The following is a 27,876-nucleotide window of genomic DNA, read 5'->3' on the forward strand; positions in this document are numbered from 1 at the left end:
TCTGAAACATTTAAGTGTGACAAATGTGGAAAAAAAAAGAAATCAGGAAGAGGGCAAATACTTTTTCACAGCGCTGTAGATGTTTGCCTAGTAAATTATATAGATATGGTGACAGATACATCTGATCAGTAAGATAAAAGTGATATATTATTGTTATAACACAAAGCGATATTATCTTACGTCATGCAATAATGGACTACACTTTTGATATGTGATTTTCGTATATCTTGGACTTGTAGGTTCATATCAATCTTTTTAGAATTTCAACATTGGCTATCAAATTAAATCATACTTTCTGCCCACACCCATCAGATCTTTAGGAGGATCCATCAACAAACAATAAACATTTCAAAATGATGTCTAATATAACCCAATATTCTAAATAAAAACAACATCAAATAGATTATGTCAATAACTGTCCTTTCTCTTTGTTCCCTACCTGTTGACAAGGTCCCATTTGTACAGGGAAGCAGAAACAGCATCAGAAGCACGATGTGTACTGTAGACCCATCCATCCTACTGTCTTACAGCCAAATGTGGTGAACATTCATTTATGCAGACAAACACAGAGTGAGTAATCCCATGGTTTGCTAGGTGCACAAACACATATTTTCCTTCAAGTTTGGAAATATACTATTACCTCAGACTTGACACCACAGTCGTATCTGTTTCCCTAAAAGTCACAGTGGCGTCTAATCGTTTAGTAACAAGAACATTCTTTTCATTATTGGTTAATGTTTGACATATAAGGAATGGTGTGTATTTCCTCTGACTAGACCAATGGAGACACATATGACCAGACTGATTAATAAGGAAATAAATAATACACCATAACCTGGGCCCAGAGTTTTTCAAGTTTTTCAAGCCACGTGAGTTACAACCATTGCTTGTTTGTTATCCCTTCTTTAAACTGGACTTCCCTACTGCTTTCAACACATACAGAATCGGCGCAGTGTGAATAATTTTGTATTATTTATAAGATCTCATAAAACTCCTATCAATCCTAGATATATAATTCAAGAAATAAAACATACATTCAGTGGGATAAAACATCAGCTAAAACACTTGCATCCTTTGTTTACATCGTTTTCTATTATCATACAGTAATATTGCACATTACAGTCACTGAACTATTGGACATCAGCCTAAAGCTAAAGGAATGTGGGCTTTTGAATATATAGTACACATTAGCAGTAATACACAAATATGTAACTTGTGTACATTGATTCATACACTAGGTGAACTGTGCAAAGAACCTACAGTAAGACTGAAAGAGATCTCAGAAGGCACACAGGTGGGTCATAAGACGCAGTAACAACAGGATTTAAACCAACAGTCATATTGAAGGAGTAGAATACTTCATTGATCTCCTCTCCATACAGTCCACAAAAACCCAAGCTTTTTTTTGTTTAACCCAAGTACTTTCAAATATGCTGTGTCCATTGTAGGAAGGAAAGTGTCTGCCGATGAGAAGAATATTACACAATCAATGGTCTTGATGCATGGAGGTCAGGTCACTGGCCATAGACAATGTTACGAAGGGAAGATGATCCTCTGAAAACATAAAAGAACGAGCAGACAGTCTTGGTTTTGGTGCTCTTTAAATATGTAACATATGCAATCAATAAAAAATAAGAATGACTAGCATTGTTCCCCAATAAATCAAATCTCTCTGCTTGGTAGAGAGATAATTAAAGTGGAACTTGAAATTCTAAAAAAGTTAAATAAGGAGGGGAGTTCCTAATATGGATGCCGTACTTTACACTCCACACACGATATGGCAGACAATAACATGGCAGTGGTAGCTAGTACTGGTTTCTGTGACTACATACTTCCATGTTATGCTCAGTCTGTCCTCTGTCACTCTCTAGCTCTCTCTGAACTCCTTGATGCTCTTGGCCTGGTTACTGTCGGGCTTCATCATATCGTTCTTCTTGTTGCCGTCAAAGTTGCCACACAGGCCGCCCACCCTCCTCTTGTAGGTGTGGGGCAGGATGATCTCTACAGAAAGTAAGCACATGGACATCAGTTTACTGCAATACATAAACCAGTTTACTGTATGTCATAAAGCAGTTTGCTGCATATCATAAAGTAGTTGACTGAATACCATAAAGCAGTTTACTGCATATCATAAATCAGTTTACTGTATATAATAAAGAAGTTTATTGTATAGTATAAAGCAGTTTATATCATAAAGAGGTTTACCGCATGTGATAAAGCAGTTTACACCATAAAGCAGTTGAATGCATATCATAAAGCAGTTTACTGTGTATCATAAAGGAGTTTACTGCATATCATAAAGCAGTTTACTGCATATCATAAAGCAGTTTACTATATTACCTTTATTTAACTAGGCAAGTCAGTTAAGAACAAATTCTTAGTTTCAATGACAGCCTAGGAACAGTGGGTTAACTGCCTGTTCAGGGGCAGAACAACAGATTTGTACCTTGTTAGCTTGGGGATTTGAACTTGCAACCCAACGCTCTAACCACTATGCCACCCTGCCACCCCTATCATAAAACAGTTTACTGCATACCATAAATCAGTTTACTGCATATCATAAGGTAGTTTACTGCAAATAATAAAGAAGTTTAATGCATATCATAAAGCAGTTTACTGTATATCATAAAGCAGTTTACTGTATATCATAAAGCAATTTACTGCATATCATAAAGCAGTTTACTGTATATCATAAAGCAGTTTACTGTATATCATAAAGCAATTTACTGCATATCATAAAGCAGTTTACTGCATATCATAAAGCAGTTTACTGCATATCATAAAGCAATTTACTGCATATCATAAAGCATACATTGCACATCTATAGCATATCGTAAACATTACACAGATGTGTTTGGATTGATATGTTGTCTTGTTACCACATTTTCACCAAAATATGAAAAAAGGTGTCAGCTATGATAATAGTATGATTATATTATCTGTCCACAGATAAAGCCATATTGTGTGGTCTGTACAGCTGTCTTACTGTCCTATCAATAGAGAGACTACTGAGATACCACTTATTTAAACTCTCCTTTGGCTGTACTATAACAGTGGTGTTACCTGCTCTGCTGTCTCCATCAAACTCCACGGAGAGGCCGAAGTCTGTCTTCAGGTAGATACGAGAGGAACGCTCCAGAATCCTCAGACCACCTGCTGGTGAGACAGGGGCACGGGTGCTCCTACCGTCCAGCTAGAGAGAGGGAGAGAAAGAGAACAAGCGAAGAAGTGAAAATATTAATGAACAAAATAATATGCATTCCTCTGAAGTTCAGAGTGTACTACAACCCTGTAATGAACCATTTATTTGATACTGCACAAAGGCTCAACCAGTGCCCGAGCGACTGCTCTTTTGCCCTCCTATGACAAAGTGCCCTTGCAGCTTGTGGATTTTTGGAATTTTAGGAATTACTTTTGAATTATATTTTGAGTCTCTTCATTTTTAGTAACATTTTTAAATGCAACAAATTGCACATCAATCTAGATAATTCCTTAAACTCTTGAATCTCAGAATATTATACCCCTCCCCGCCCTCCCGCCCCAGATTGCACTCGTCTGACTTGCATGCAGTGGCTACCGGCTGCAGGCACCAGACGGGGAGACTTGAATACTGGTAGGAGGCTACTTTAGAGTTGGGTCTGTTTCCCACTGTTAGGGACAAACAATGAGGCAATCTGACTGCTTGTTAGTAAGATATTATTATTATGATTTATTTCACCTTTATTTAACCAGGTAGGCTAGTTGAGAACATGTTCTCATTTACAACTGCGACCTGGCCAAGATAAAGCATAGCAGTGTGAACAGACAACAACACAGAGTTACACATGGAGTAAACAATAAACAAGTCAATAACACAGTAGAAAAAAAAGAGTCTATATACATTGTCTGCAAAAGGCATGAGGAGGTAGGCAAATAATTACAATTTAGCAGATTAACACTGGAGTGATAAATGATCAGATGGTCATGTGCAGGTAGAAATACTGGTGTGCAAAAGAGGAGAAAAGTAAATAAATAAAAACAGTATGGGGATATGAGGTAGGTAAATTGGGTGGGCTATTTACCGATAGACTATGTACAGCTGCTTCGATCGGTTAGCTGCTCAGATAGCAGATGTTTAAAGTTGGTGAGGGAGATATAAGTCTCCAACTTCAGCGATAGATGTCAGCAACAGAACAAACTTAAATGAAATCAAATCAAATGTAGTTTTTGTTTGCCTTTCTTTATTTTGAGCACCTGCCCTCCCAATGGGCTGTGCATGGTTTTGCCACACGCGCTCACACATCTCATGTGTATTTACAGTTTTCTATTCTACGCTATCTCATTCACTTAATAATGCTGACGTATGTTGTGTAATTTGTTAGATATTACCTGTTACCTGCACTGTTGGAGCTAGAAGCACAAGCATTTCGCTACAACAGGAATAACATCTGCTAATCAAATCAAATCAAATCAAATTTATTTATATAGCCCTTCGTACATCAGCTGATATCTCAAAGTGCTGTACAGAAACCCAGCCTAAAACCCCAAACAGCAAGCAATGCAGGTGTAGAAGCACGGTGGCTAGGAAAAACTCCCTAGAAAGGCCAAAACCTAGGAAGAAACCTAGAGAGGAACCAGTCATGTGTATGTGACCAATTAACTTTGATTTGTAACAATTCTAACACCTAGACAGAGATAATGTTTTAGAGAGGTGTTCAATATGACATGGGGCAACTGAGGATCCTCAACAAAACGCTGAGGATGAAAAACCCTAGAAAGACCGCTATAAATAATGAATAAAGAGAAGTACAGGCTATGAATTGCCTTATAGTGTACTTGTCATGTTACGTAATGTATATGTCCAGAATACTTACAACAAGTTTCCTGTTGTTTCTGAACTCCACTGTGTGGTTATAGACTCTGATCTTCAGTCCTCTGAATCGCAGACGGTTGTCGTTCTCTTTGCTGTGATCATGGCTGTCTTCATTGCTGTCCCTTTCCTTGCTGTCTTTATGCTGGTCATCCTCATCCTTGCTGTTACCATGACGACTGCCACCATGTCTACTGTCCCCATGACTGTCCACACCATCCTGGTTGACGATCTCAATGATGGCCTCGATGTAGATGTCTTGCTGGTTCTTGGACAGGCCTGTGGTCTGGACCAGAATGTAGGAGTTTCTGCTGTCAAAGTCATGCTTCATGTTGTCAAACGTTCTGTACTCTGGCTCTCCATTGATAGAGCACTCGCTGAAGTCTGGAAGGCAACAGTAGGGACATCATTAGTGCATAGGCATAGCCGTGGGAAGTAGGGGTGCAGCACCCCCTAAAAATCACAATAAAAACAATTAAATATATAAATATAACTGAATGAATGAATCCCAGAAGTAGTGCACTGGGCCTGGAGTAAGATATAGCCATCTGTAGCATGGGAAAACATTTGTACAGCCCATTGAGCAGGTCAAGTGTGGCCTATACCTGTTGACTTGCAGAAATACTGTCCGGCTTCATTCTGAAAACAGACAGAATCCTCATCACACCCATTTTCATCGTCGCAGTCAATCTCCCCCACACCGTCGCCTTCATCACACTCACACTTTTGATGGCAGTGCTCAGTGTACCAGTTCTCTTTAAACTGAAATCAAATAGATCATTAAAGTAATTACACTGCACATGTTACACATATAACTAGGTAGCTACATCTAAAAACAGTTTAGAATTTTATACTGGGTTACTCACATTATGACTGTTGCCATTGCTGCCTACACAGCCACACTGCTGGATGGGCACACACACCCTCTGTTTGAGAACAAAGCCGTCGTCACATACACAACCCTGTACACAGGGCTCATCAGCACGGCAGTCAGGAGGGCCGTGGAGGTGCTTACAGGTGGGCTGGCAGGCGGAGATGCAGGAGATGTAATGGCTGTTCTTTAGGCAAGATGGTGCTAGAGAGAAAATAACAAATACGATGTTGAGTGTAAAGAATATGTATCACATATGTATCACACTGACTGCAAGTATAAGTACAGAGATTACATTTCCCTTGTACTTAGTGCTTTTCCATTTTGAAAAGACAGATTGTATAAAACTTCTAGGAGGGGTATGTGATGAATTAAGATTGTAACTTTGTGTTATCGAAGGACACAAAGACTTACTTGGTCTTGCTGTGGTGGGTGGTCGTGGTCTTTCAGTTGTTGGTTGTAGGGTTTGTGGTCTTTCTGTTGTTGGTCTAGGTGGTCTTGGTCTTTCAGTTGTTGGTCTTGGTGGTCGTAGTCTTTCAGTTGTTGGTCTTAGTGGTTGTAGTCTTTCAGTTGTTGGTCTTGGGGGTCGTGGTCTTTCAGTTGTTGGTCTTGGTAGTCGTGGTCTTTCAGTTGTTGGTCTAGGTTGTCGTGGTCTTTCAGTTGTTGGTCTTAGAGGTTGTGATCTATCATTTGTTGGCATTGGTGGTCGTGGTCTTTCAGTTGTTGGTCTTGGTGTTTCTGGTCTAGCAGTTGTTGGTCTTGGTGTTTCTGGTCTTGCAGGTCTTGGTCTTGGTGTTTCTGGTCTTTCAGTTGTTGGTCTTGGTGTTTCTGGTCTAGCAGTTGTTGGTCTTGGTGTTTCTGGTCTTTCAGTTTTTGGTCTTGGTGTTTCTGATCTTGCAGTTGTTGGTCTTGGTGTTTCTGGTTTTGCAGTTGTTGGTCTTGGTGTTTCTGGTCTTGCAGTTGTTGGTCTTGGTGTTTCTGGTCTTTCATTTGTTGGTCTTGGTGTTTCTGGTCTATCAGTTGTTTGTCTAGGTGGCCGTGATCTTTCAGTTGTTGGTCTAGGTGGTCTTCGTCTTTCATTTGTTGGTCTAGGTGGTTGTGGTCTTTCAGTTGTTGGTCTTGGTGTTTCTGGTCTAGCAGTTGTTGGTTTTGGTGTTTCTGGTCTTGCAGTTCTTGGTCTTGGTGTTTCTGGTCTTTCAGTTGTTGGTCTTGGTGTTTCTGGTCTAGCAGTTGTTGGTCTTGGTGTTTCTGGTCTTTCAGTTGTTGGTCTTGGTGTTTCTGATCTTGCAGTTGTTGGTCTTGGTGTTTCTGGTCTTGCAGTTGTTGGTCTTGGTGTTTCTGGTCTATCAGTTGTTTGTCTAGGTGGTCGTGATCTTTCAGTTGTTGGTCTTGGTGTTTCTGGTCTAGCAGTTGTTGGTTTTGGTGTTTCTGGTCTTGCAGTTCTTGGTCTTGGTGTTTCTGGTCTTTCAGTTGTTGGTCTTGGTGTTTCTGGTCTAGCAGTTGTTGGTCTTGGTGTTTCTGGTCTTTCAGTTGTTGGTCTTGGTGTTTCTGATCTTGCAGTTGTTGGTCTTGGTGTTTCTGGTCTTGCAGTTGTTGGTCTTGGTGTTTCTGGTCTTGCAGTTCTTGGTCTTGGTGTTTCTGGTCTAGCAGTTGTTGGTCTTGGTGTTTCTGGTCTTTCAGTTGTTGGTCTTGGTGTTTCTGATCTTGCAGTTGTTGGTCTTGGTGTTTCTGGTCTTGCAGTTGTTGGTCTTGGTGTTTCGGGTCTTTCAGTTGTTGGTCTTGGTGTTTCTGGTCTATCAGTTGTTGGTCTAGGTGGTCTTCGTCTTTCATTTGTTGGTCTAGGTGGTTGTGGTCTTTCAGTTGTTGGTCTTGGTGATTCTGGTCTTTCAGTTGTTGGTCTTGGTGTTTCTGGTCTATCAGTTGTTGGTGGTTGTAGCCTAGTTGTTGTGGGTGGTTCAGGTCTTGTAGTAGTTGGAGCTGGTGCAGTGGTGGACTTGTCCACTGGAGGGAGAACAGGTTTCTCTATTGGTGTTGGTGGCTTAATCAAGTCTAGAAGATAAAATAATATCCAAATTATGACAATGACCCCAAACATGGTTGTGTTTTTGACCAATATGAACTATAGAGGGAGTGACCCTTACCTGCACATCGCCCACGATGCAGAGAAACATCATCTATAGTCACGTCGGACTGATCAGTGGTGCCTCTGTGGCCCTCGAAGATGATCTGAGATCAAAGTAAATTCATTCAGGGGAAAAATTCATAATAGCAAATTGATATATAACAAACAGGTAAAGTAAACACATTTTATCAAAAGGACCTCTGGATGAACGAGCTAGTCTTTAAATTACAACATACAGGGTGGAAAAGGCCAGGGGCTACACCAAGACCAAGGTCACACCACTACCTGGAAAGGTCCAGTGGTCATCAGATCCACCTGAGCCCGTTGCCACGAGTCTCCCTGGTTGTTCTTCTTCCCCCACACCCCATCCACATAGCGGCCCTGGAGCAGGTAGACGTGCAGACCCATGGTCTCGGCCGAGCCAGACATGTGGTACCAGAACTGCAGACACTGAGGACCGGGGTCAGAACACTCAGAGCTGAGGAGGCGAGCCGTGTCTCCGTTAGACACACTGTTGGCCTCGATGTATAAGTAGTGACCAAATGGACCTGCCGATTATAGGTGAGAGTAGATTAAATAAGATTAGAGATGGGGTCACAGGGCCTCCTGAGTGGTGCAGACCCGGATTTGATCCCGGGTGCTAAGAAGCGGTTAGGCGGGTCATGTTTCAGAGGACCATTGACCCAACCTTTGCCTCACGAGCCCATTGGAAAGTTGCAGCGATGAGACAAGATTGAAAAAGGGGGTAAAAAAAAAGAAAAAAAAGAGGTGGGGTCACATGAAATTCCTTTAGATTTTATTAGGGGTTCTAACAGCAATGGGACAGGTCAGATTGTTTATGTAAGGGTGTAGGTCTAACGATATAGCCATTGAGGTTAATTGAGCAAAAAGAATAGTTGAGGGTAAGTCTTTCAATCCAATTTGGACTTTCAGGTCCGTTGTTTGAGTTTCGGAGATTTAGCAACCATTACAATGCATTAAAAAGCATTGCAATGTCCAACAATAAGCATATTGGCGCACATTCAGGCGGTAGCCCCGACCGGGACTGAAACCTGGGTCCAGTGACTGTCAAGCCAAACACATCCTACGAACACCTACTTCCTTTTGTGTGGTCAGCTGATGGCCCAGTCATGGCAGTGGGGGTGGAGCCACTGTGCCTTGTCCAATCAAAAACATCTGTCATTAGCTGGGTAAAACTGCAGAGGTCCTGCTCGAAAGCGCAATCAAGGTTGCAGACTGAACGGGGAACATTGGGAACATTTGTAAATGTCAACATGAGTCTAAAATTTTAACATATTATTCTGAAATATCTTTCCATAAGAAAATGTGTCTATAGATGTTATGTACCTGGGTGTGGGGCAACTCCTCCATCAACTGAGGAAGGAACTGAAGCTCCACTAATACCACCAATCGAAGAACCTGCCAGAGGAAGCAAAGGAATGGCATTGGTCATAAATGGTGAACGTTTTCTTATCTGACATTCAGGGATTAGATAAAGCATGTGTCCCTATGATAATTAAAAACTCACCTGAGCATGATTCATAGTGGATGGAGACGTCATCAAATGCCACATCAGACCGAGGGTCAGAGCCTCGTATTCCCTCCATGATGATCTGAAACAGAGACTTTTTGTGTTGGATGAAAAACAATCTCCCCTCTCTTTATAAAATCACAATCTTTTCACACTAGTTAACCCTCTTAAACCTCTGTGACCTTCTCCTACCTTGAATGACCCATCGATTATAATATCCACTTCTGCCGGATACCATGTGGAGCCCTGGTTGTTGGCTTTGGACCACAGTTTTTTGTTTCTGTTGTGCTGGTCAAGCTGGTAGACATTGAGAGCCATGGCTGTGGCCTGTCCGTACATGTGGTACCAGAAGCGCAGGCAGTATTTGCCCGGCCCGTTTTGGCACTTAGGGCTCATCATACGTGCAGAGTCTCCGTGGTAAACACCGTCACCCTCAATGTACATGTAGGATCCACCTGACCAACAAACACCGCAGACACACTTGAACATCACAACTCACAGCATATTAGCTCTGAAATGGCTTGCTTCCATGGTGTCTATGGTATCTTCTATGTAGTCAGGTATTTATATATATATATATATATAACTACCTGTACAAGTCGATAGGCTACAACCATGTATTGACGCATTCATTGAATAATGCATTCATTGAATAACAGTGACTGATGCACATTTGAACATTGAGATTGGATCTGGGTGTGTAAGATATTGGTCGTTTCAGATATTTTTTTGTCACAACCATGTAACCTCTCACCTCCTGTGGTATGGTCTTGGGTTGGCCCTGTGAGGTCAGATGGGGTTGGGCCTCTCAGTCTCCTCCAATCAAAACTGTCCTGAATAATTTGCTCCCACCCACACTCGCTCTTGTCAAAGTTGCAGTCTAGAGGACAAACTGTAGGAGGCAGAACCATAGAAAAATCTGTCATCAAATGAACCAGATCGTATAAAAGGCATGGAAAGGCTGCCATTGATCAATTTGATACAAAAATAATGTGGTCAAGGTTCTTACGTTCCATGTCTGGTGTAGTAACTGGTGGTATTGTGGGAGGGCCAGGGAGACTATCTACAATGATAAGACAGACAGCAAGGATTTTCACAGGAACACATTGGACAAGCCTCAGGTTCAGGTGGATGTGAGGGAGGGCAATGTAAGAGTAGGGCGGAGGGGAGGAGGGAAAAAAGGGCAGGAATTAGGGATGAAAGAGGGGAAGGAAAAGAAAAATGGAGTAAGGAATAAAGGATCCAAGTTGAAGACTACAGCAAAAAGCTAAGTGTACGATGATGGATGGGGTGAGCAAACTCCATACAATCATGGTACGGTGTTCATATTAGGATAGCTTCACCGTAGTAGTGGGTCCATAACCAAATATTAATTACATTAAAACCTGGAGATTGCCTCTAAACTCAATACATCATCATCATCATTATGAGAACAACACCATCAAAAAACACTCACCACAGGCGGTGTCGTTCCACCAGGGAGGCAGGGTGACATTGGCCACTTCGCAGGTGGTCACATAGGACCTCAGGGAGTCACATGTCACAAGCATGTTCCCGCCGGAGGCACAGTGGTCGGACATACAGCTGTCGATGTAGGGTGTGGGGTGGACGAAGGGGTGGCAGGGCTTGAAGGCTTCGCGCAGCAGTTTGGAACACTCCCGGTAGCCCTGTTCGTCCAAATGAGAATCACATGGTTGGGGGGCAGGGGGGGAGGCAACACATCTAGGGTAGAAGGGAAAGGAGAGGAGATCAGTGGTGGACTGGATTTCATAGAATAGTGTTGATGACACAACTATGGTTCCGCATTTCAGATTATGCACCGGATATGGTCATTAACTACGAACCAAATGACCATTGTACGTTACCGTTATGGTTTAAAACAATTAACCCACTCACCGATCGTCTTCCGGACTATTCACTCTCCAGCTGTTGGCGAACGTGACCACGTTGGTCTCGGGTTTGGTGCCGTTAGGGGTCAGGAAGTCATCCCCCTGGTCATCGGAATAGGTACCACAAAGGCCGCACATCTCACCCTTGTAGCGCTCGTCTAGCTGCAGGAAAAGCCTGCTCTGGTCGTCCAGCAGCATCCGAAGGCCAAACGTCGTCTCCATGACAGTGTACTGCTTCTTCTTGTACAGCTTCACCTCGCCGTATGTGCCATTTACTGTAACAGGAAGATGCTGCCAAACATGGTTCACCTACAGCGGAGAGTAGGGAAGGGTAGAGTAGAGTAAGGTAGAGTGGAGCCAAGTAAAATAGATGACAGTAGAACTGAACTGAATTAAATTGAATTGTTGTTGGAGTAATGTACAGTACCAGTCAAAAGTTTGGACACACCTACTCATTCAAGGGGTTTTCTTTATTTTTTACTATTTTCTACATTGTAGAAAAATAGTGAAGACATCAAAACTATGAAATAACACATATGGAATCATGTAGTAACCCAAAAATTGTTAAACAAATCAAAATATATTTTAAATTCTTCAAAGTAGCCACCATTTGCCTTGATGACAGCTTTGCACACTCTTGCCATTCTCTCAACCAGCTTCATGAGGTAGTCACCTGGAATGCATTTCAATTAACAGGTGTACCTTGTTAAAAGTTAATTAGTCCGTTTGGGACAAACAGTTGTGTTGTGACAGGGTTGGGGTGTTATACAGAAGATAGCCATATTTGGTAAAAGACCAAGTCCATATTATGGCAAGAACAGCTCAAATATGGCAATAACAGCTCATCATTACTTCAAGGCATGAAGGTCATTCAATCCATAACATTTCAAGAACTTTTAAAGTTTCTTCAAGTGCAGGCGCAAAAACCATCAAGTGCTATGATGAAACTGGCTCTCATGAGGACCGCCACAGGAAAGGAAGACCCAGAGTTACCTGTGCTGCAGAGGATAAGTTCATTAGAGTTACCAGCCTCAGAAATTGCAGCACAAACAAATGCTTCACAGAGTTCAAGTAACAGACATATCTCAACATCAACTGTTCAGAGGAGAATCAGGCCTTCATGGTTGAATTGCTGCAAAGAAACCACTAATAAGCGACACCAATAACAAGAAGAGACTTGCTTGGGCCAAGAAACACGAGCAAAGGACATTAGACGGGTGGAAATCTGTCCTTTGGTCCGATGAGTCCAAATTTGCTATTTTTGATTCCAACAGCCTTGTCTTTGTGAGATGCAGAGTAGGTGAACGGATGGTCTCTGCATGTGTGGTTCCCACCGTGAAGCATGGAGGAGGTGTGATGGTTTGGGGGTGCTTTACTGGTGACACTGTCAGTGATTTATTTAGAATTCAAGGCACACTTAACCAGCATGGCTACCACAGCATTCTGCAGCAATTTGCCATCCCATCTGGTTAGATCTTAGTGGGACTATCATTTGTTTTCAACAGAACAATGACCCAACACACCTCCAGGCTGTGTAATGGCTATTTGACCAAGAAGGAGAGTGGTGGAGTGCTGCATCAGATGACATGGCCTCCACAATCACCCGACTTCAACCCAATTGTTTGGGATGAGTTCGACCGCAGAGTGAAGGAAAAGCAGCCAACAAGTGTGTAGCATATGTGGGAACGCCTTCAAGACTGTTGGAAAAGCATTCCAGGTGAAGCTCGTTGAGAGAATGCCAAGAATGTGTTATATATGGGGGATACAATCTTCCCAGCTCTGCAGATTTTGCTGCGAGGATGCAGAGTCATTAGATAATTTATTTTGTACTGTCCATATGTAGCTCGTTTTTGGTCACAGGTCCAGGAATGGCTGAAGAATTGCAACATTTACCAAGAGCTAACGCTGCAGATAGCAATACTGGGTGATTTGAAAAGTCATAGTCAATCGATCAATAATATAATCATTATTTTAGCAAAAATTTGTATCTTTAATTTACAATCTGTAGAAACTATGAGAATAGAAAGGTTCAGTACTTTTGTGAAACATCACAGCACAGTTGGTAAATATATGTTTTAAGAGATATATGGGAGGGGCTGGATGGAGCTGATGGGTGGGACTAATAACAACAAGATAACCAATGTAAAACATACGGGGTATGTAAAATGTATATAGGTTCAGAACATTTGTGAAATAGCACAGCTACAAATATATGGCAAATAGAACTGGATGGACATCAGAAATAGAGGAAGGTCAGGACTAAAAACAAAGAAAATATAACTACTGTAAAAATAGATTGTGTCTGTAAAATCTATATAGTATAAAAAAGCTGGAAGTAGAAGCCTAAGTGTTATTGTTGGTTAGTTTACTCCGATTGGGGGTGGGGTGGTAGGATTTGCAGGGAATAATAAAGGAAGGTATATTCTTAGAAAAAGTGAGTATATGTATATATGTACATGTGTATGTGTATATATGTGTATATGTATGAATGTTTATACAGTTGAAGTGGGAAGTTTACATGCACTTAGACTGGAGTCATTAAAACATAGTTTTTCAACCACTCCATAAATTTCTTGTTAACAAACTATGGTTTTGGCAAGTCGGTTAGGACATCTACTTTGTGCATGACACAAGTAATTTTCCCAACAATTGTTTACAGACATATTATTTCACATATAATTCACTGTATCACAATTCCAGTGGGTCAGAAGTTTACATACAATAAATTGACTGTGCCTTTAAACAGCTTGGAAAATTCCATAAGTTGATGTCATGGCTTTAGGAGCTTCTGATAGGCTAATTGACATAATTTGAGTCAATTGAAGGTGTACCTGTGGATGTATTTCAAGGCCTACCTTCAAACTCAGTGCTTCTTTGCTTGACATCATGGGGAAATCAAAATAAATCAGCCAAGACCTCAGAAAGAAAATGGTAGACCTCCAAAAATTCTGGTTCATCCTTGGAAGCAATTTCCAAATGCCTGAAGGTACCACGTTCATCTGTACAAACAATAGTACGCAAGTATAAACACCATGGGACCACGCAGCCGTCATCTCGATCAGGAAGGAGACGCGTTCTGTCTCCTAGAGATGAACGTACTTTGGTGCGAAAAGCACAAATATATCCCAGAACAACAGCAAAAGACCTTGTGAAGATGCTGGAGGAAACAGATACAAAAGTATCTATATCCACAGTAAAACGAGTCCTATATCGACATAACCTGAAAGGCCGATCAGAAAGGAAGAAGCCACTGCTCCAAAACCGCCATAAAAAAGCCAGACTACGGTTTGCAACTGCACATGGGGACAAAGATCGTACTTTTTGGAGAAACGTCCTCTGGTCTGATGAAACAAAAATGGAAAATGTTTGGCTGTAATGACCATTGTTATGTTTGGAGGAAAAAGGGGGAGGCTTGCAAGCCGAATAACACCATCCCAACCGTGAAGCATGGGGGTGGCAGCATCATGTTGTGGGGGTGCTTTGTTGCAGGAGGGACTGGTGCACTTCACAAAATAGATGGAATCATGATGCAGGAAATGATGTGGATATATTGAAGCAACATCTCAAGACATCAGTCAGAAAGATAAAGCTTGGTCGCGCTCCGGCGCCGACAGAGATGGCCGCCTCGCTTCGCGTTCCTAGGAAACTATGCAGTTTTTTGTTTTTTTACGTGTTATTTCTTACATTAGTATCCCAGGTCATCTTAGGTTTCATTACATACAGTCGAGAAGAACTACTGAATATAAGATCAGCGTCAACTCACCATCAGTACGACCAAGAATATGTTTTTCGCGATGCGGATCCTGTGTTCTGCCTCACAACCAGTGTAACCGAGTGGATCACATGCAGCGACCAAAAAAAAAACGACTCAGAAAAAGAGGGAAACGAGGCGGTCTTCTGGTCAGACTCCGGAGACGGGCACATCGTGCACCACTCCCTAGCATTCTTCTTGCCAATGTCCAGTCTCTTGACAACAAGGTTGATGAAATCCGAGCAAGGGTAGCATTCCAGAGGGACATCAGAGACTGTAACGTTCTCTGCTTCACGGAAACATGGCTAACTGGAGAGACGCAATCCGAGGCGGTGCAGCCAGCGGGTTTCTCCACGCATCGCGCCGACAGAAACAAACATCTTTCTGGTAAGAAGAGGGGCGGGGGCGTATGTCTTATGGCCAACGTGACATGGTGTGATGAAAGAAACATACAGGAACTCAAATCCTTCTGTTCACCTGATTTAGAATTCCTCACAATCAAATGTAGACCGCATTATCTACCAAGAGAATTCTCTTCGATTATAATCACAGCCGTATATATCCCCCCAAGCAGACACATCGATGGCTCTGAACAAACTTTATTTAACTCTCTGCAAACTGGAAACGATTTATCCGGAGGCTGCATTCATTGTAGCTGGGGATTTTAACAAGGCTAATCTGAAAACAAGACTCCCTAAATTTTATCAGCATATCGATTGCGCAACCAGGGGTGGAAAGACCCTGGATCATTGTTACTCTAACTTCCGCGACGCATATAAGGCCCTGCCCCGCCCCCTTTCGGAAAAGCTGACCACGACTCCATTTTGTTGATCCCTGCCTACAGACAGAAACTAAAACAAGAAGCTCCCACGCTGAGGTCTGTCCAACGCTGGTCCGACCAAGCTGACTCCACACTCCAAGACTGCTTCCATCACGTGGACTGGGAGATGTTTCGTATTGCGTCAGACAACAACATTGACGAATACGCTGATACGGTGTGCGAGTTCATTAGAACGTGCGTTGAAGATGTCGTTCCCATAGCAGCGATTAAAACATTCCCTAACCAGAAACCGTGGATTGATGGCAGCATTCGTGTGAAACTGAAGGCACGAACCACTGCTTTTAATCAGGGCAAGGTGTCTGGTAACATGACTGAATACAAACAGTGCAGCTATTCCCTCCGCAAGGCTATCAAACAAGCTAAGCGCCAGTACAGAGACAAAGTAGAATCTCAATTCAACGGCTCAGACACAAGAGGTATGTGGCAGGGTCTACAGTCAATCACGGACTACAGGAAGAAACCCAGCCCAGTCACGGACCAGGATGTCTTGCTCCCAGGCAGACTAAATAACTTTTTGCCCGCTTTGAGGACAATACAGTGCCACTGACACGGCCTGCAACGAAATCATGCGGTCTCTCCTTCACTGCAGCCGAAGTGAGTAAGACATTTAAACGTGTTAACCCTCGCAAGGCTGCAGGCCCAGACGGCATCCCCAGCCGCGCCCTCAGAGCATGCGCAGACCAGCTGGCCGGTGTGTTTACGGACATATTCAATCAATCCCTATACCAGTCTGCTGTTCCCACATGCTTCAAGAGGGCCACCATTGTTCCTGTTCCCAAGAAAGCTAAGGTAACTGAGCTAAACGACTACCGCCCCGTAGCACTCACATCCGTCATCATGAAGTGCTTTGAGAGACTAGTCAAGGACCATATCACCTCCACCCTACCTGACACCCTTGACCCACTCCAATTTGCTTACCGCCCAAATAGGTCCACAGACGATGCAATCTCAACCACACTGCACACTGCCCTAACCCATCTGGACAAGAGGAATACCTATGTGAGAATGCTGTTCATCGACTACAGCTCGGCATTCAACACCATAGTACCCTCCAAGCTCGTCATCAAGCTTGAGACCCTGGGTCTCGACCCCGCCCTGTGCAACTGGGTACTGGACTTCCTGACGGGCCGCCCCCAGGTGGTGAGGGTAGGCAACAACATCTCCTCCCCGCTGATCCTCAACACTGGGGCCCCACAAGGGTGCGTTCTGAGCCCTCTCCTGTACTCCCTGTTCACCCACGACTGCGTGGCCATGCACGCCTCCAACTCAATCATCAAGTTTGCGGACGACACAACAGTGGTAGGCTTGATTACCAACAACGACGAGACGGCCTACAGGGAGGAGGTGAGGGCCCTCGGAGTGTGGTGTCAGGAAAATAACCTCACACTCAACGTCAACAAAACTAAGGAGATGATTGTGGACTTCAGGGAACAGCAGAGGGAACACCCCCCCATCCACATCGATGGAACAGTAGTGGAGAGGGTAGCAAGTTTTAAGTTCCTCGGCATACACATCACAGACAAACTGAATTGGTCCACTCACACAGACAGCATCGTGAGGAAGGCGCAGCAGCGCCTCTTCAACCTCAGGAGGCTGAAGAAATTCGGCTTGTCACCAAAAGCACTCACAAACTTCTACAGATGCACAATCGAGAGCATCCTGGCGGGCTGTATCACCGCCTGGTATGGCAACTGCACCGCCCTCAACCGTAAGGCTCTCCAGAGGGTAGTGAGGTCTGCACAACGCATCACCGGGGGCAAACTACCTGCCCTCCAGGACACCTACACCACCCGATGCTACAGGAAGGCCATAAAGATCATCAAGGACACCAACCACCCGAGCCACTGCCTGTTCACCCCGCTGCCATCCAGAAGGCGAGGTCAGTACAGGTGCATCAAAGCTGGGACCGAGAGACTGTAAAACAGCTTCTATCTCAAGGCCATCAGACTGTTAAACAGCCACCACTAACATTGAGTGGCTACTGCCAACACACTGTCAATGACACTGACTCTACTCCAGCCACTTTAATCATGGGAATTGATGGGAAATTATGTAAATATATCACTAGCCACTTTAAACAATGCTACCTTATATAATGTTACTTACCCTACATTGTTCATCTCATATGCATACGTTGATACTGTACTCTATATCATCGACTGCATCCTTATGTAATACATGTATCACTAGCCACTTTAACTATGCCACTTGGTTTACATACTTATCTCATATGTATATACTGTACTCAATATCATCTACTGTATCTTGCCTATGCTGCTCTGTACCATCACTCATTCATATATCCTTATGTACATATTCTTTATCCCCTTACACTGTGTATGACAGTAGTTTTTTTTGGAATTGTTAGTTAGATTACTTGCTCGTTATTACTGCATTGTCGGAACTAGAAGCACAAGCATTTCGCTACTCTCGCATTAACATCTGCTAACCATGTGTATGTGACAAATAAAATTTGATTTGATTTGATTTCGTATATACTGTACTCTATATCATCGACTGCATCCTTATGTAATACATGTATCACTAGCCACTTTAACTATGCCACTTTGTTTACATACTCATCTCATATGTATATACTGTACTCGATATCAGCTACTGTATCTTGCCTATGCTGCTCTGTACCATCACTCATTCATATATCCTTATGTACATATTCTTTATCCCCTTACACTGTGTATAAGACAGTAGTTTTGGAATTGTTAGTTAGATTACTTGTTGGTTATTACTGCATTGTCGGAACTAGAAGCACAAGCATTTCGCTACACTCGCATTAACATCTGCTAACCATGTGTATGTGACAAATAAAATTTGATTTGATTTGATTTGATTTGAAATGGGTCTTCCAAATGGACAATGACCCCAAGCGTACTTTTGAAGTTGTGGCCAAATGGCTTAAGGACAACAAAGTCAAGGTATTGGAGTGGCCATCATAAAGCTCTGACCTCAATCCTATAAAAAAATTGTGGGCAGAACTGCAAAAGCACATGCGAGCAAGGAGGCCTACAAACCGGACTCAGTTACACCAGCTCTGTCTGGAGGAATGGGCCAAAATTCACCCAACTTCTTGTGGGAAACTTGTGGAAGGCTACCTGAAACGTTTGACCCAAGTCAACTTGGTGTGTGTAAACTTCTGACCCACTAGAATTGTGATAGTGAATTATAAGTGAAATAATCTGTCTGTAAACAGTTGTTGGAAAAATGACTTGTGTCATGCACAAAGTAGATGTCCTAACCGACTTGCCAAAAACTATAGTTTGTTAACAAGAAATTTGTGGAGTGGTTGAAAAACGAGTTCTAATGACTCCAACCTAAGTGTACGTAAACTTCCGACTTCAACTGTATATATACATGTGTATGTATGTGTATATATATATAGATTTACCCCAAAAATATATGGGTGATTGGAAATGATGCAGACAATTACATTAATGGAAGCAACAGTCTATCCGCAATATTAAAGACGATCTAATTAAAAAAAAATAATAATAATTTAAAAAAAGAGTGTCCAAAGCTGTCATCAAGACAAAGGGTGGCTACATTGAAGAATCTTGTTTAACACTTTTTTGGTTACTACATGATTCCATATGTGTTATTTCATAGTTTTGATGTCTTCACTATTATTCTACAATGTAGAAAATAGTCAAAATAATGAAAAGCCTTTGAATGAGTAGGTGTGTCCAAACTTTTGACTGGTACTGTATGTCTCCACCATCTCACAGGACAAATTGTAGACACTAAAGTACACTGAATTGTCACAAATACAAATGAAGACATAATGGATAGGCATAGTTAGATTCTGCACTACTAGTCTACATAACGTTTATTTGACCTGTCATGCCAAAACAATACAGAACAGTGGGGAGGGCTAGTGGGAATCCAGTGGGTCAGCAATGCATGCTAATGTAATCACAACAAGTAAAGAAAGATTATTCACAATTTTGTAGTTTTCATGCTTACTGTGGCACTGTGGTTTTGCATCTTCACATGCAGACCGCTTGTCTCCAGAACCACTGCGCCCAGCTTGGCACTGCTCTCGTTTCTGGGATTCCAGTTCTGGCCCGTCACTGAGAACTGGACGGGTGTCCCCCCGCAGCAAGTCTTGGCCAAGGTGTAGCTGCAGCCCCCCTGGAAGGTGTATGCCTTGCCGTCGAAGGTGATGTAGTGGGGGTCTCCGTAGACGTGGCAGGTGGCCGGGCTGGAGAGGAAGCAACCATTGACCCCCTCCTTGACCTTGCACACCTCGTCGGCCGCGCAGGAGGAAGCAGCACACTGGAGTCTGTCCCCACCCATACACTGGCACACACGATTACACTCACCTTCCATGAACGTCTCTCCTCTCTAGAAAATGGTGAAGAAAAGAGTGATGAACACCAACATTCTCTGTGTGTGTGTTGCGTGTGTTTCTGTCTGTCTGTCTGTCTGTCTGTCTGTCTGTCTGTCTGTCTGTCTGTCTGTCTGTCTGTCTGTCTGTCTGTCTGTCAAATCAAATCAAATCAAATCAAATCAAATCAAATCAAATCAAATTTTATTTGTCACATACACATGGTTAGCAGATGTTAATGCGAGTGTAGCGAAATGCTTGTGCTTCTAGTTCCGACAATGCAGTAATAACGAGCAAGTAATCTAACTAACAATTCCAAAAAAAACTACTGTCATACACAGTGTAAGGGGATAAAGAATATGTACATAAGGATATATGAATGAGTGATGGTACAGAGCAGCATAGGCAAGATACAGTAGATGATATCGAGTACAGTATATACATATGAGATAAGTATGTAAACCAAGTGGCATAGTTAAAGTGGCTAGTGATACATGTATTACATAAGGATGCAGTCGATGATATAGAGTACAGTATCAACGTATGCATATGAGATGAACAATGTAGGGTAAGTAACATTATATAAGGTAGCATTGTTTAAAGTGGCTAGTGATATATTTACATAATTTCCCATCAATTCCCATGATTAAAGTGGCTGGAGTAGAGTCAGTGTCATTGACAGTGTGTTGGCAGTAGCCACTCAATGTTAGTGGTGGCTGTTTAACAGTCTGATGGCCTTGAGATAGAAGCTGTTTTTCAGTCTCTCGGTCCCAGCTTTGATGCACCTGTACTGACCTCGCCTTCTGGATGGCAGCGGGGTGAACAGGCAGTGGCTCGGGTGGTTGATGTCCTTGATGATCTTTATGGCCTTCCTGTAGCATCGGGTGGTGTAGGTGTCCTGGAGGGCAGGTAGTTTGCCCCGGTGATGCGTTGTGCAGACCTCACTACCCTCTGGAGAGCCTTACGGTTGAGGGCGGTGCAGTTGCCATACCAGGCGGTGATACAGCCCGCCAGGATGCTCTCGATTGTGCATCTGTAGAAGTTTGTGAGTGCTTTTGGTGACAAGCCGATTTCTTCAGCCTCCTGAGGTTGAAGAGGCGCTGCTGCGCCTTCCTCACGATGCTGTCTGTGTGAGTGGACCAATTCAGTTTGTCTGTGATGTGTATGCCGAGGAACTTAAAACTTGCTACCCTCTCCACTACTGTTCCATCGATGTGGATGGGGGTGTTCCCTCTGCTGTTTCCTGAAGTCCACAATCATCTCCTTAGTTTTGTTGACGTTGAGTGTGAGGTTATTTTCCTGACACCACACTCCGAGGGCCCTCACCTCCTCCCTGTAGGCCGTCTCGTCGTTGTTGGTAATCAAGCCTACCACTGTTGTGTCGTCCGCAAACTTGATGATTGAGTTGGAGGCGTGCATGGCCACGCAGTCGTGGGTGAACAGGGAGTACAGGAGAGGGCTCAGAACGCACCCTTGTGGGGCCCCAGTGTTGAGGATCAGCGGGGAGGAGATGTTGTTGCCTACCCTCACCACCTGGGGCGGCCCGTCAGGAAGTCCAGTACCCAGTTGCACAGGGGCGGGGTCGAGACCCAGGGTCTCGAGCTTGATGACGAGCTTGGAGGGTACTATGGTGTTGAATGCCGAGCTGTAGTCGATGAACAGCATTCTCACATAGGTATTCCTCTTGTCCAGATGGGTTAGGGCAGTGTGTCTGTCTGTCTGTCTGTCTGTCTGTCTGTCTGTCTGTCTGTCTGTCTGTCTGTCTGTCTGTCTGTCTGTCTGTCTGTCTGTCTGTCTGTCTGTCTGTCTGTCTGTCTGTCTGTCTGTCTGTGTGTGTGTGTGTGTGTGTGTGTGTGTGTGTGTGTGTGTGTGTGTGTGTGCGTGTTAACATTCCCTACTTCATAGTGTTCTCCCTTTATCCAGCAGCCGCAGTCCTCTGCAGGTACACAACTTCCCCCGCTGAGCTTGAAGCCTGGGTCACACACACACCTCTCCTCACACCTCCCACACACCCCTTGATTATCCATGCTGGAGCAGACCTCAGGGCAGCCCTTAGCACAGGCATTGTAGTGGCTGTTCGCACCACACTCCAGGGCTGGGGGAGGAAGAGAGAGAGAGATATGAGACAAAAGTCTGGTCATGGTGTAAAAGAGGGCTATCACCACCACCAACATCATCATTATCATCATCGTCATCATCATCCAGTTCTCTCCAACTTCACCAGTTAATAAGAGCAAACTGTTTACTACAACAGGAAGGTGAAAAGAGGAAACCATAAAACAACTTACGACACATAGTCGAGGTCCTCCAGGCTGTTACGAGCACCCCGGCCTTGAGACACATATCAGAGTAGGACTGCAGGGCTTCACACAGCACCTCTGGGTCACCATCCGCTCCACACATCTCCATCACACAGCTCCGGAAGTAGCTCTCTGCTCCCAGAACAGACTGGCAGCCAGAGAAAGGCCCATGCCTGGAGACCAGGGACCCACAGTATGGCTCGCTGGCATACTCCGCCTCCTCAGTTGGTTGACACTCAAGGGGGAGGACGGTCAAGTCACAGGCCTCACTCTGCCAGTTCTGTCCGAATGTGGCAGAGTCTTCGGCCTCGGAACTGCCAGGTATGTGGTAATCATCGTCTCTCAGGTGGTTGAAGTTCCCACACATGCCACAGACTTTACCGGAGTACGATACGGGAACGGTGATATGGACAGCACCGGCGTCGTCGTAGGATACAAAAAGGTTGAAGTTTGTCTCCACAGCGACGGAAGCGGCGTTGCCTTGGATGTTGACAGTGCCACCATTGAGGCTCAGAGGGAGTTTCCTCCAAATGCCATTGACCTGAAAACATGATACAGATTAGTGTGCTTGAAAGACTTTGGTCTTTGTCGTTCCCACATCTATGGTCGTTCCCACATCTATGGTCGTTCCCACATCTATGGTCGTTCCCACATCTATGGTCGTTCCCACATCTATGGTCGTTCCCACATCTATGGTCGTTCCCACATCTATGGTCGTTCCCACATCTATGGTCGTTCCCACATCTATGGTCGTTCCCACATCTATGGTCGTTCCCACATCTATGGTCGTTCCCACATCTATGGTCGTTCCCACATCTATGGTCGTTCCCACATCTATGGTCGTTCCCACATCTATGGTCGTTCCCACATCTATGGTCGTTCCCACATCTATGGTCGTTCCCACATCTATGGTCGTTCCCACATCTATGGTCGTTCCCACATCTATGGTCGTTCCCACATCTATGGTCGTTCCCACATCTATGGTCGTTCCCACATCTATGGTCGTTCCCACATCTATGGTCGTTCCCACATCTATGGTCGTTCCCACATCTATGGTGGTCGTTCCCACATCTATGGTCGTTCCCACATCTATGGTCGTTCCCACATCTATGGTCGTTCCCACATCTATGGTCGTTCCCACATCTATGGTCGTTCCCACATCTATGGTCGTTCCCACATCTATGGTCGTTCCCACATCTATGGTCGTTCCCACATCTATGGTCGTTCCCACATCTATGGTCGTTCCCACATCTATGGTCGTTCCCACATCTATGGTCGTTCCCACATCTATGGTCGTTCCCACATCTATGGTCGTTCCCACATCTATGGTCGTTCCCACATCTATGGTCGTTCCCACATCTATGGTCGTTCCCACATCTATGGTCGTTCCCACATCTATGGTCGTTCCCACATCTATGGTCGTTCCCACATCTATGGTCGTTCCCACATCTATGGTCGTTCCCACATCTATGGTCGTTCCCACATCTATGGTCGTTCCCACATCTATGGTCGTTCCCACATCTATGTAGTAAATATTTACTGGATCAAGGTGTTCAATACTTTGGAATAGGGGACAAATTACTAATGCCCTAATGGCCCATAAAACTTTGAAAACCTGATAAGGTTTCATATATTGTACATTATTGTGTAACAGAACTTTGAACTCATCTGAACTTAGTTGTATTGTAAATACCTTTAAAGATATCAGTCAATGGAAACAGCAGATACAGTGAGCTCCAAAAGAATTGTGACAGTGAAATGGTTTATTGTTTTGGCTCTGTACTTCAGCAGTTTGGATTTGCAATAATATAATGATTATGAGGGTATTTCATCAATATGGGATTAACTGTTTAGAAATTACAGTACTTTTTGTACATAGTCCCCATATTTTAGGGGACCAAAAGTATTGGGACAAATTCACTTCTATGTATTTTAGGGTAGTAAAAAGCGAAGTATTTGGTCATATATTCATGGCACACAATGACTACATCAAGCTTGTGACTGTAAACATTTGTTGGATGCTTTTGCTGTTTGTTTTGATTGTGTTTCAGATGATTTTGTGCCCAATAGAAATGAATGGTAAATAATGTATTGTGTTATTTTGGAGTCACTTGTATCGTAAATAATAATATAATATGTTTCTATACATTTCTACATTCTACATTGTGGATGCTACCATGATTACAGATATTACTGAATGAATCGTGAATAATGATGATTGAGAGGGTCATTGGCATTATCTGCATAAATGGCTGCATATTTGCATTTCACAGGAGAGAAACACACCTAATCTGTGGCAATCTCAATGAAGAGATGTTCCCCCAGAAGTCCTGGGGTCACTGACAAAAGGAGACGTGTGATGACTGATGAAAATGTGAATTGACTAAATGAATGTTACTGTGTGAATTAAATTGTCGTGTTTGGTTTGTTTCAAGAGCTCATAAAGGGCTGCACATGTGGATATGTCTCACTGCATTGTATATTTTCTGGTTGATGCATTTTTAAAGTGACTGGATTGAAATTGTATGTTAGGTTGATTGGTTATCAGGCACATTCCTGTTGTCTGGTCAGAACATTCCAATTCAATTGATTAGATTAGAATCTGGGTGTGTTGTTCCTGCGTTTTGTTTTCACTAGCAAAGAGCTCAGAAATGTTAATTCAGGCTGGGGATGCGTTCCCGCTTGAATTTGGTTAAAAGGGCAGTGAATTCGCTCATACTTTGAGAACTTGCTACCAAGCTCCTGTGTGTATCAGACACACATCCTTTCTTCTCTTATGGGTTATTCTGACCTGAAGACACGTGTAACTACTTGAAGTCTTAACCTATTGGTGATAGTTACTTACTCTGTGTTATTCTCTAATGTATCATGTATTTCATGTACACTGTACTTGTTTGATTGTCAATTATTTTGTGACTAATACATTCTAATTGTTGAATTGAGTAAATGCATTCCTCGTTTTACAGAGTAACTCTTTGATTGACTATAAGCCTATAATGTAATAGGTCTATTGATAGTGGTTATATAAACTAAACACATATCACATGCTTGGGTACCACCTTGACATCCCCGATCTGCTGGCCTCAATAACTTAATGCTAGAACATTGGTTGCCAGGATTAGTTATTTGAATCTAGTCTTAATAATTGCATAACGGTGCAAGTTAGACATTATAGTCATTCTGAGTCGGTGATGCAATGATTCGCTATCTTGCTATATCCTCCAGAGACCCACAGGGCCTGTTGCATTCATTCACATCATATTGGATTCAGATTGATGACTGTAAGTTTAGTATTATTAAACAGAATTTCGACTTAATGGTTGGATAATTTTTATACATCTACATAATGGTGACCCCTCATCCTCAGTCGATGGGGATTTCCACCAACCTACAACCTTGTTATTGTAATGGTGACAGGGTTAGCATGTCTTGGGGGTATGATATTTGTGCATCTGTAACTTTCTCACTCATCATTAATCACGATTCATTTAGGATTGTCTGTAATCATAGTAGCATCGACGTTAATGTAGAAGTGTTCAGAAACATGTTATACTCTTATTTACAATAAAAGTGACTCCAAAATGACACACTACATTATTTACCATTACTTTCTATTGGGCACAAAAGTATCTGAAACCCCACCAAAACAAACAGCAAATGCATCCAACAAATGTGTAGTCACAAGCTTGATGTAAGTCATTGTGTGAATATGGGACCAAATACTACACGTTTGACTACTTTAATACACATAGAAGTGAATTTGTCCCAATACTTTTGTTCCCCTAAAATGGGGGGCTATGTACAAAAAGATGAAAATACCCTCAAATTGAAGCTAACAGTCTGCACTTTAACCTCGTAGTCATTGTATAATTTCAAATCCAAAGTGATGGAGTACAGAGCCAAAACAACAACAAAAAGCTTAATGTATATCTACATTTAGACCCAGTGACTTTGTTTAGCACTATTATGCAGTGACTCAATTACAAATAGCCAAGTCAGGATATTTTTCTGCGTCAAGATACATTATGTAACATTATAAAGTGGTCATTTGGAATTTGCAAGACTAAATCACATGTGAAAGTGATTATAACCAATAAACCATTATAACTTCAATGTAACAACCTACAAGGTACTCACCATGACCCGGTGGTTTTGTCTCTTGTGCAGGGAGACCCTGAGGTTCTCCACTTCCACCTTGACCTGCTGAACAGCAGACACGGAGGAGTTCCCTCTCAGCTCATTCTTCACCTCCACACTGAAGTGGGACAGGGGTGTCTCAGAGGGCGCGCACACCCGGGTCAGGACGTAGGTACAGGGTCCCATGAAGCGGAAGTTGGCCCCGTCAAAGGTGCTGTAGTGGGGGTTGCTGTGGACAGTGCAGGTCCCTGAGAGAGAGAGAGAGAGAGAGAGAGAGAGAGAGAAAATGTATAAATTTTAATACACTATTCTGTGTTTTGGCTTTTAATAAAGGTGTGTTTTTCTCCAAAGTTACTATAGCAAGAAATTGGTGGTGTGGATGACACTGGAATTAAGGACGTGAACTGCACACAAGTGTAGCCTATGAGCCAGACTGATGAATAGGTTGCTAGTTCTACTGACAAAACCCATTTCTCCTTTTGCAATCATTGTGTTGTTTGAAGAAAAAAAAACAGCAAAACAATGCTAAGCATTATTTGTTTTTAAAACTATTTCGCACCTGCATCTGTCCTGGTAACTGATGAGCTGTCACCTTCAATGCTGAAGGAAGAAAAACAACATCAGGATCAAATCAAAACATTGGAAGAGAAATGGATATCAAAGTAGAACACGTTGTTTGCCTGTCAATACATCAACATCCTAACCTCGATGTCATGGTGCTATCAGAGAACAAGTTGCAAACAAAAGTTCAGCATTAGTATTATTAATACTAATGTGGACATAATAAGGACTTAGACAGTAATCATAGAAGTGAGAAGACTGAGATGCAGCCAGAGAGAGAGAGACAGAGGGGAGGGAAGAGGGGGCAGAAAAGAGACACACAAACACATAGAGTCCCAGTGTCCGATACCTAAGCCAAGGCAGATGGATGGATGGATGGAGGGAGGGAGGGAGGAAGGGAGTGTGTTGGAGAAGAAGGGAACGTGATAGAGTGAGAGAGAGTAAGTAAAAGTATGTTAGATGCTAGACATTAGACCAAGAGATACAGTATGATAGTGAGACCCACCTTGCGTTGGTTCCTGCCTGTAGCAGGCAGAGGAGGGCTGCTGTAGCCACCAACCCAGTGTAGGTGCCTCCTAGCATGGCTGTTCTCCTTGCTGTGGTCCCTTATGGAGGCTAGAGATAAAACACTGTTTGCACTCTTTGTACAGAGAGAGTGGAGAGTACTGAGTCTCCGAGTGTT

The 27,876-nt window shown here is 43.1% G+C and overlaps 1 protein-coding gene across 1 annotated transcript; it reads right to left on the reverse strand.

Annotated features, from left to right (window-relative positions):
• LOC112227386 (zonadhesin-like) lies at positions 1-27,876 on the reverse strand. Its single transcript, XM_042324970.1, has 23 exons — positions 27,700-27,876; positions 27,193-27,233; positions 26,634-26,881; positions 22,485-23,037; positions 22,095-22,291; positions 19,833-20,213; positions 11,270-11,571; positions 10,830-11,095; positions 10,383-10,436; positions 10,128-10,265; positions 9,566-9,828; positions 9,371-9,455; positions 9,190-9,261; positions 8,941-9,078; positions 8,128-8,390; positions 7,862-7,946; positions 6,135-7,769; positions 5,716-5,924; positions 5,455-5,611; positions 4,854-5,233; positions 3,064-3,193; positions 1,833-2,001; positions 1-1,554 (listed from the first exon to the last, which is right to left on the reverse strand). Exons 1-22 carry the CDS (start codon positions 27,774-27,776, stop codon positions 1,868-1,870), a joined length of 5,808 nt encoding a protein of 1,935 aa, XP_042180904.1. The 5' UTR covers positions 27,777-27,876; the 3' UTR covers positions 1-1,554; positions 1,833-1,867.

This window comes from Oncorhynchus tshawytscha, linkage group LG07, assembly GCF_018296145.1.
Source record: "Oncorhynchus tshawytscha isolate Ot180627B linkage group LG07, Otsh_v2.0, whole genome shotgun sequence".
Taxonomy (NCBI): domain Eukaryota; kingdom Metazoa; phylum Chordata; class Actinopteri; order Salmoniformes; family Salmonidae; genus Oncorhynchus; species Oncorhynchus tshawytscha.